The sequence below is a fragment of the Salvelinus namaycush genome, chromosome 24 (assembly GCF_016432855.1).
Source record: "Salvelinus namaycush isolate Seneca chromosome 24, SaNama_1.0, whole genome shotgun sequence".
Classification (NCBI taxonomy): domain Eukaryota; kingdom Metazoa; phylum Chordata; class Actinopteri; order Salmoniformes; family Salmonidae; genus Salvelinus; species Salvelinus namaycush.
In genome coordinates, this window is record NC_052330.1 from 30,521,081 (window position 1) to 30,532,118 (window position 11,038).

The 11,038-nt window shown below is 46.4% G+C and overlaps 1 protein-coding gene across 2 annotated transcripts in view; it reads right to left on the reverse strand.

Annotated features, from left to right (window-relative positions):
* Positions 1-9,683, reverse strand: part of LOC120019530 (myelin transcription factor 1-like protein) — an 84,241-nt gene extending 74,558 nt beyond the window's left edge. For both annotated transcript variants that reach the window (XM_038962827.1, XM_038962826.1), the window contains exons 1-3: positions 9,629-9,683; positions 9,298-9,331; positions 1,174-1,236 (exon numbers count right to left, since the gene is read on the reverse strand). In XM_038962827.1, coding sequence (XP_038818755.1) covers positions 1,174-1,236; positions 9,298-9,331; positions 9,629-9,683 — 152 coding nt within the window. The remainder of the gene's footprint in view (positions 1-1,173; positions 1,237-9,297; positions 9,332-9,628) is intronic.
* Between the last annotated feature and the right edge of the window lie 1,355 nt (positions 9,684-11,038).

Sequence of the window (11,038 nt, forward strand, 5' to 3'; positions counted from 1 at the left end):
ATTCATTTTTTCAACTGGTACCAGGGACCTTCAGACAAGTCTTGTGAGGCCTGTGGGCATCCTAGAGCAAAACAACCCACATGTACATGTTGGTAAGAGTCTCACCTTTGCACAGGGGGGTCAATCGTGTGTAGGCCAGACGGTTTGGACACTACAGACAGAAGTTGGCAGGTCGTCTGTACTGAGTTCAAACTAGTCTCCTGACACTTGTGTAGGTCATAGAGCCCAATTTTCAGGATGTCTCATGGTCTGATAAACACTGCTCTAGCTCTGTCACCTTTCACCGCAGATGCGGAAGTGAGACATAGGTGGATGCGGTGGATTGTTCCTTAAACAGATTTTTATTGGGATTGTTTTATTATGCTAATTAGATTTTCGCGGGGGCGCAGACATTGACCTCGGGGGGATGTTAAAGTTGCCATTGATCATTGACTTAACATTTGCAAGAATTTGGGTGACCTTGAAGATATAAAAGACTATAAACTGGCACCCAAATTCTGGATAACATCCAAGATTACAGCAAAACGGTTGGGTCCACAGCTCTCGAAGTACAACACTCCGGTCTCTATGTAATCTGTCAATGTGTCTGGGAAATCACCACAGCGATCACAGAAAGAATACAGATGTAGGATCTGAATTTGAGCTACAGCAGGAAAATAATCCTGCAGCAACAGGAAATATGAATCAGTGCGTGGATTATACAGTAATTAATGAACATTGATGTTAGGGTTGATCAATTTTTCAAAAATGGAAAATCAAGTCTGAAATTTCAAGGTGGAAATTACAAACTTCAGAAGCCTTTTTAATGCTTAAATACACCACAAGTTTACACCACAAGTTTACTACATTGCAGGAATGTTCTCCTGCAACAGGTTGATCAAATTAAAAACCTACATCTGTAGATGTTGCACAACCACAATCAACCAGTATCAATCTAACACTCAAGCAGGTCCTCAGATATTCTGACACATTTTGCAATCAACTTTTCACAGCCAGTGATTGCAATTGCAGGTTTGCTTTTTGTGCAGGAGCAAAGGCCTGGAGCTGGAGAGCTTGATTTGTCCATGACAGGTCAGGGAGGGCTGAGCGAGTGAGTGAGTGAGTGAGTGAGTGAGAGAGTGAGGAGGAGGAGGAAAAATGCAGATTATAAGGGGAGTGAAGAAGGATCTTTACCTTCGGTGTCTGGCGTATTTGCCGCTGACGTGTCCGCTTCCATCACAGCCTGGAGTAGGACAGCTGTAAACACAAAGGAGAGACACTGGAGTTAACACGATGCATGGCACGATAGGCACGTACACACACACACACGGCCCCTCCCCCTTCACCCGATGCACACACACTCCTCCAGATGACATCCCATTCCCTCACACACAGATAGTGTTCAGTACATGCATGACAAAACACATGATCCAGAGGAATGCACAGGACCATAGCAGCTGTGTATTATTCATGTAATGAGAACACACAGCCAGCAGCCTCGAGGCCAGGCGGTGACTCACTACTCTGCATATTTCATAGCAGCCCATCAGCCTTCCTTTAGACAGCTGTGAGTGCCAAAGATAAACAGCCCCTCTTAAGGAACACTGGGTGCTTCTCCCTTTGACCCCACACCTATAGGTACTAGGAGGTAAACTCTGTTGTAGCTTTCCATTGGCCCATTCGCCCGCGGTCCACTCTCACTGCCATCACATCCGCTAGTTTATAGCCACCTGTGGTGTACGGTATCCATATTAGGAGATCAAATCAAATCGTATTTGTCACCGGCGCCGAATACAACAGGTAGACCTTACGTGAAATGTTTAGTTACAAGCCCTTAACCAACAATGCAGTTCAAGAAATAGTTAAGAAAATATTGACAAAAAAAATAAAAGATTACATAATAAAATAACAATAACAAGGCTATATAAAGGGGGTACCGCTACCGAGTCAATGTGCGGGGGTACAGGTTAGTCAGGCTATATACAGGGGGTACCGGTACCGAGTCAATGTGCGGGGGTACAGGTTAGTCAGGCTATATACAGGGGGTACCGGTACCGAGTCAATGTGCGGGGGAACAGGTTAGTCAGGCTATATACAGGGAATACCGCTACCGAGTCAATGTGCGGGGGTACAGGTTAGTCAGGCTATATACAGGGGGTACCGGTACCGAGTCAATGTGCGGAGGTACAGGTTAGTCAGGCTATATACAGGGAATACCGGTACCGAGTCAATGTGCGGAGGTACAGGTTAGTCAGGCTATATACAGGGAATACCGCTACCGAGTCAATGTGCGGGGGTACAGGTTAGTCAGGCTATATACAGGGGGTACCGGTACCGAGTCAATGTGCGGGGGTACAGGTTAGTCAGGCTATATACAGGGGGTACCGGTACCGAGTCAATGTGCGGAGGTACAGGTTAGTCAGGCTATATACAGGGGGTACCGATACCGAGTCAATGTGCGGGGGTACAGGTTAGTCAGGCTATATACAGGGAATACCGGTACCGAGTCAATGTGCCGGGGTACAGGTTAGTCAGGCTATATACAGGGAATACCGGTACCGAGTCAATGTGCGGATGTACAGGTTAGTCAGGCTATATACAGGGAATACCGGTACCGAGTCAATGTGCGGAGGTACAGGTTAGTCAGGCTATATACAGGGAATACCGGTACCGAGTCAATGTGCGGATGTACAGGTTAGTCAGGATATATACAGGGAATACCGGTACCGAGTCAATGTGCGGAGGTACAGGTTAGTCAGGCTATATACAGGGAATACCGGTACCGAGTCAATGTGCGGAGGTACAGGTTAGTCAGGCTATATACAGGGAATACCGGTACCGAGTCAATGTGCGGAGGTACAGGTTAGTCAGGATATATACAGGGAATACCGGTACCGAGTCAATGTGCGGAGGTACAGGTTAGTCAGGCTATATACAGGGAATACCGGTACCGAGTCAATGTGCGGGGGTACAGATTAGTCAGGCTATATACAGGGAATACCGGTACCGAGTCAATGTGCCGGGGTACAGGTTAGTCAGGCTATATACAGGGGGTACCGGTACCGAGTCAATGTGCGGGGGTACAGGTTAGTCAGGCTATATACAGGGGGTACCGGTACCGAGTCAATGTGCGGGGGAACAGGTTAGTCAGGCTATATACAGGGAATACCGCTACCGAGTCAATGTGCGGGGGTACAGGTTAGTCAGGCTATATACAGGGGGTACCGGTACCGAGTCAATGTGCGGGGGTACAGGTTAGTCAGGCTATATACAGGGGGTACCGCTACTGAGTCAATGTGCGGGGGTGCAGATTAGTCAGGCTATATACAGGGGGTACCGGTACCGAGTCAATGTGCGGAGGTACAGGTTAGTCAGGCTATATACAGGGGGTACCGATACCGAGTCAATGTGCGGGGGTACAGGTTAGTCAGGCTATATACAGGGGGTACCGGTACCGAGTCAATGTGCGGAGGTACAGGTTAGTCAGGCTATATACAGGGAATACCGGTACCGAGTCAATGTGCGGAGGTACAGGTTAGTCAGGCTATATACAGGGAATACCGGTACCGAGTCAATGTGCGGAGGTACAGGTTAGTCAGGATATATACAGTGAATACCGGTACCGAGTCAATGTGCGGATGTACAGGTTAGTCAGGCTATATACAGGGAATACCGGTACCGAGTCAATGTGCGGAGGTACAGGTTAGTCAGGATATATACAGGGAATACCGGTACCGAGTCAATGTGCGGAGGTAAAGGGTAGTCAGGCTATATACAGGGAATACCGGTACCGAGTCAATGTGCGGAGGTACAGGTTAGTCAGGCTATATACAGGGAATACCGGTACCGAGTCAATGTGCGGAGGTACAGGTTAGTCAGGATATATACAGTGAATAACGGTACCGAGTCAATGTGCGGATGTACAGGTTAGTCAGGCTATATACAGGGAATACCGGTACCGAGTCAATGTGCGGAGGTACAGGTTAGTCAGGCTATATACAGGGGGTACCGGTACCGAGTCAATGTGCGGAGGTACAGGTTAGTCAGGATATATACAGGGGGTACCGGTACCGAGTCAATGTGCGGGGGTACAGGTTAGTCAGGCTATATACAGGGAATACCGGTACCGAGTCAATGTGCGGATGTACAGGTTAGTCAGGCTATATACAGGGAATACCGGTACCGAGTCAATGTGCGGAGGTACAGGTTAGTCAGGCTATATACAGGGAATACCGGTACCGAGTCAATGTGCGGAGGTACAGATTAGTCAGGATATATACAGGGGGTACCGGTACTGAGTCAATGTGAGGGGGTACAGGTTAGTCAGGCTATATACAGGGAATACCGGTACCGAGTCAATGTGCGGGGGTACAGATTAGTCAGGATATATACAGGGGGTACCGGTACCGAGTCAATGTGCGGAGGTACAGGTTAGTCAGGCTATATACAGGGAATACCGGTACCGAGTCAATGTGCGGAGGTACAGGTTAGTCAGGCTATATACAGGGAATACCGGTACCGAGTCAATGTGCGGAGGTACAGGTTAGTCAGGCTATATACAGGGAATAACGGTACCGAGTCAATGTGCGGGGGTACAGATTAGTCAGGATATATACAGGGGGTACCGGTACCGAGTCAATGTGCGGAGGTACAGGTTAGTCAGGCTATATACAGGGAATACCGGTACCGAGTCAATGTGCGGAGGTACAGGTTAGTCAGGCTATATACAGGGAATACCGGTACCGAGTCAATGTGCGGAGGTACAGGTTAGTCAGGCTATATACAGGGAATACCGGTACCGAGTCAATGTGCGGAGGTACAGGTTAGTCAGGCTATATACAGGGAATACCGGTACCGAGTCAATGTGCGGAGGTACAGGTTAGTCAGGCTATATACAGGGAATACCGGTACCGAGTCAATGTGCGGAGGTACAGATTAGTCAGGATATATACAGGGAATACCGGTACCGAGTCAATGTGCGGGGGTACAGGTTAGTCAGGCTATATACAGGGAATACCGGTACCGAGTCAATGTGCGGATGTACAGGTTAGTCAGGCTATATACAGGGAATACCGGTACCGAGTCAATGTGCGGAGGTACAGGTTAGTCAGGCTATATACAGGGAATACCGGTACCGAGTCAATGTGCGGAGGTACAGGTTAGTCAGGCTATATACAGGGAATACCGGTACCGAGTCAATGTGCGGATGTACAGGTTAGTCAGGCTATATACAGGGAATACCGGTACCGAGTCAATGTGCGGAGGTACAGGTTAGTCAGGATATATACAGGGAATACCGGTACCGAGTCAATGTGCGGATGTACAGGTTAGTCAGGCTATATACAGGGAATACCGGTACCGAGTCAATGTGCGGAGGTACAGGTTAGTCAGGATATATACAGGGAATACCTGTACCGAGTCAATGTGCGGAGGTAAAGGGTAGTCAGGCTATATACAGGGAATACCGGTACCGAGTCAATGTGCGGAGGTACAGGTTAGTCAGGCTATATACAGGGAATACCGGTACCGAGTCAATGTGCGGAGGTACAGGTTAGTCAGGATATATACAGGGAATACCGGTACCGAGTCAATGTGCGGATGTACAGGTTAGTCAGGCTATATACAGGGAATACCGGTACCGAGTCAATGTGCGGAGGTACAGGTTAGTCAGGATATATACAGGGAATAACGGTACCGAGTCAATGTGCGGATGTACAGGTTAGTCAGGCTATATACAGGGAATACAGGTACCGAGTCAATGTGCGGAGGTACAGGTTAGTCAGGATATATACAGGGAATACCGGTACCGAGTCAATGTGCGGAGGTACAGGTTAGTCAGGCTATATACAGGGAATACCGGTACCGAGTCAATGTGCGGAGGTACAGGTTAGTCAGGCTATATACAGGGGGTACCGGTACCGAGTCAATGTGCGGAGGTACAGGTTAGTCAGGCTATATACAGGGAATACCGGTACCGAGTCAATGTGCGGAGGTACAGGTTAGTCAGGCTATATACAGGGAATAACGGTACCGAGTCAATGTGCGGGGGTACAGATTAGTCAGGATATATATAGGGGGTACCGGTACCGAGTCAATGTGCGGAGGTACAGGTTAGTCAGGCTATATACAGGGAATACCGGTACCGAGTCAATGTGCGGAGGTACAGGTTAGTCAGGCTATATACAGGGAATACCGGTACCGAGTCAATGTGCGGAGGTACAGGTTAGTCAGGCTATATACAGGGAATACCGGTACCGAGTCAATGTGCGGAGGTACAGGTTAGTCAGGCTATATACAGGGAATACCGGTACCGAGTCAATGTGCGGAGGTACAGGTTAGTCAGGCTATATACAGGGAATACCGGTACCGAGTCAATGTGCGGAGGTACAGGTTAGTCAGGCTATATACAGGGAATACCGGTACCGAGTCAATGTGCGGAGGTACAGATTAGTCAGGATATATACAGGGAATACCGGTACCGAGTCAATGTGCGGGGGTACAGGTTAGTCAGGCTATATACAGGGAATACCGGTACCGAGTCAATGTGCGGATGTACAGGTTAGTCAGGCTATATACAGGGAATACCGGTACCGAGTCAATGTGCGGAGGTACAGGTTAGTCAGGCTATATACAGGGAATACCGGTACCGAGTCAATGTGCGGAGGTACAGGTTAGTCAGGCTATATACAGGGAATACCGGTACCGAGTCAATGTGCGGATGTACAGGTTAGTCAGGCTATATACAGGGAATACCGGTACCGAGTCAATGTGCGGAGGTACAGGTTAGTCAGGATATATACAGGGAATACCGGTACCGAGTCAATGTGCGGATGTACAGGTTAGTCAGGCTATATACAGGGAATACCGGTACCGAGTCAATGTGCGGAGGTACAGGTTAGTCAGGATATATACAGGGAATACCTGTACCGAGTCAATGTGCGGAGGTAAAGGGTAGTCAGGCTATATACAGGGAATACCGGTACCGAGTCAATGTGCGGAGGTACAGGTTAGTCAGGCTATATACAGGGAATACCGGTACCGAGTCAATGTGCGGAGGTACAGGTTAGTCAGGATATATACAGGGAATACCGGTACCGAGTCAATGTGCGGATGTACAGGTTAGTCAGGCTATATACAGGGAATACCGGTACCGAGTCAATGTGCGGAGGTACAGGTTAGTCAGGATATATACAGGGAATAACGGTACCGAGTCAATGTGCGGATGTACAGGTTAGTCAGGCTATATACAGGGAATACAGGTACCGAGTCAATGTGCGGAGGTACAGGTTAGTCAGGATATATACAGGGAATACCGGTACCGAGTCAATGTGCGGAGGTACAGGTTAGTCAGGCTATATACAGGGAATACCGGTACCGAGTCAATGTGCGGAGGTACAGGTTAGTCAGGCTATATACAGGGGGTACCGGTACCGAGTCAATGTGCGGAGGTACAGGTTAGTCAGGATATATACAGGGGGTACCGGTACCGAGTCAATGTGCGGGGGTACAGGTTAGTCAGGCTATATACAGGGAATACCGGTACCGAGTCAATGTGCGGATGTACAGGTTAGTCAGGCTATATACAGGGAATACCGGTACCGAGTCAATGTGCGGAGGTACAGGTTAGTCAGGCTATATACAGGGAATACCGGTACCGAGTCAATGTGCGGAGGTACAGATTAGTCAGGATATATACAGGGGGTACCGGTACTGAGTCAATGTGCGGGGGTACAGGTTAGTCAGGCTATATACAGGGAATACCGGTACCGAGTCAATGTGCGGAGGTACAGATTAGTCAGGATATATACAGGGAATACCGGTACCGAGTCAATGTGCGGATGTACAGGTTAGTCAGGCTATATACAGGGAATACCGGTACCGAGTCAATGTGCGGAGGTACAGGTTAGTCAGGCTATATACAGGGAATACCGGTACCGAGTCAATGTGCGGAGGTACAGGTTAGTCAGGCTATATACAGGGAATACCGGTACCGAGTCAATGTGCGGAGGTACAGGTTAGTCAGGCTATATACAGGGAATACCGGTACCGAGTCAATGTGCGGAGGTACAGGTTAGTCAGGCTATATACAGGGGGTACCGGTACCGAGTCAATGTGCGGGGGTACAGATTAGTCGAGGTCATTTGTACAATTTAGGAAGCTTTGTCTGACCACTGATTAAGTTTTGCTTGACAACTTCCTAATATGGATGCCGCGGTGGTGGATGTCCGTCATGCACCATCCACAATGAAAAGTGCATGACTTTGCTAATTAGAGCAGAACAGCAGCTCTCGCTCTCTCCAAGGTGAACAGATCCATAGATTGTCGGTGAATGGCAGGAGCACGCATCGATCACTGCTATTGGCATTATTGATGTGTGTAGGCCTGGAAATGGATCCATGGGCTGATGAAACACCTATGTCCTCAGGGAGAGGATGTGTATAGGCCAGTGGGCTGTCTGTCTCTGTGTGTGCATGCGTGGGTGCTTGCCTGACTGTCTGCCTGCGTGTGTGTGTACGTGTGCGTGCACGTTTGCATGTGTGTGCTTGTACGTGTACGTGTGTGTGGATGTTTACGTGTGTATGCTTGTACGTGTACGTGTGTGTGTATGTTTACGTGTGTGTGTATGTTTACGTGTGTATGCTTGTATGTGTACGTGTGTGCGGACGTGTGCGATCATAATTGTGTGAGAAGCAAGAGCCAGGGAAGTGGCGTGGAGAGATTATGGATTAGGGGTTCTGAGCTGAGAAATACCATCAAGAGGGAGAAGGGTGTTTAGAGATAGAGACTGTGCAGGCCACTGGCCAGACAGAAAACACACAATTACAGAGTGTACTAGAATGTTTATAACATTGGTGTATTCTACAACTGCAATGAAAAAGGGTAGATATATCGCAAACATTTTTTGGGGGAAAATAATCAATCATTTTTCATCTGTTCAATGAAGGCATGAAAGTAATTATGAGCTAAACACTTGATCGTTGTCCAAATGTTACAGCTGAGGAAATGACTAGAGAGATACGGTAAAGGCACTGTCAACAGTGGCTGTTTACAATACAACATCTCAAGTCACTGTGGATATGATGTCAGTACGGTGTCCATATTAGGACATGTCAGGGATATTCACTTGTATCACTGGCACGAAGTGAAACATGGTCCCTCTCAACATGACCAATCTGCAGGGAGTGATAATAGAATGCAGTTGATCATAATATCCCCACTATAGCCTACTGTTAATACAACAGCAAATCAAATATATATAGAAAACCATTGACCACTCAGAGAGTCTGTAAAGCCCTCAGGAATGAATTACGCACCAACCTGAATAACTCCTGTGCTGCCGTCTCCACTGGAACTAGTGAGAAAGATTAACAAAGCCACATCAGACACAGTTAGATGCACCGTCTAGTACAACATACACAACAATAGCAGTAAAGAATAAACAATTACAATCAAAATCAAAACTACAGGATCCATCATGCATTTCTGTGTATCTACAGTCACTTTCACTTTGACTTGATGTCCCCCAATATGACACCAGGTGGCTGGCAGATGAGAGGGAGGGGGCAGAGTGAGGGGTTAGGGGAGGCGGTAACTAACAGCCCCAGGTCGTTTAGAGAGACAGACACACTGTACTGTTACCGTAGCGTACCTCGGACCCCTTTGGAACGCGTTCGATGGCGCTTCTCAACCGCATCCACGTCCATCTCGTAAAGACAAAGGGTTGGGAAGCGGTCATTAGTTTCATCCTCTTTCTCTCATGACATAATGAGGACTGAATACTGCACAACACATAGGCTACCATAAATGAAGATGTCACATACAGTAACAGAAGACCTAACTTCATTTCATAGAGCTTCATTGAGTTTCATAGAGCTTCATGGAGCTTCATTCATTACGTAGAGAGATGTAGGACTGTAGTACATCCACTATGTGGAAGTTAGAGTTAGTTACCTGGAATCAGCTGGGTTGAGTGTGGCACCACCTCGGGTTCAAAACCACGCCTCCTTCTCTGAGTGTAATAGTTGTGCTTTCTCAGCAGAAACACTTCAAAACTCCCCATCCAAAGGCATGATCTGCAAAGACAATAAAATAACAAGAATATTACACACTCACGGTAGAACATTCTCACATTAGCGGTAGTAAGCGTAAAGATGGTCAAGCTTAGCGGTTAGCATCTTTCTTTTGTCTTGTTTGATTGCAATCACTTGCTTTTTCTTTGGGTGCTTTTCAGTTGTTTAATTTCTATTGTTATTCTGTACTTGTTATCCTCTTATGTTTGTTGTGTAGTAAATATTTCCATTTTTATTTTCAATGTTTTTATTTTATTAGTTTTTTTTCCTGTGAAGCACATTGCATTGCATTCCATGTCTGTATAAATAGAGCTTGAGTTGATTTGATTTGACTGTACTAAATTAGCCCGGTTGACTCCATTCTGTAAACAATGCAGTCTTATGAAGGGCAGCTTCCTCACTGCTTTCTTTCCATTCCATTGTTTTGGCTAAGTCCCATGATGCACAGCAGGAGGTAAATATGTTCCAAAAACAAAGATAAACAACTTATTACATCCACCAGGCAACCAGAGAGTCATTACAGTTTCTCTCTCTTTGTCTCGGTTTCCGTCTTTCCCTTTGTTACTTGCTTTTTGTGTATTGATATGTATATTGATGCGTATATATATGTGTATTGATGTGTGTATTGATGTGCATATTGATGTGTATATTTAATGCATATATTGATGTGTATATTGATGTGTAGTGTATATTGATGTGTATAGTGATGCGTATAGTGTATATTGATGTGTATAGTGTATATTGATATGTTTATTGATATATATTTATATGAATATTGATGTGTATATACATGTGTGTATTGATGTGTATTGATATCTATACTGATGTGTATATTGATCTGTATATTGATGTGTATGTTGAGGTATATATTGATGTGCATATTGATCTGTATGTTGAGGTGTATATTGATGTGTATATTGATGTGTATATTGATGTGTATATTGAGGTGTATATTGATGTGTATATTGATGTGTATATTGATGTGTATA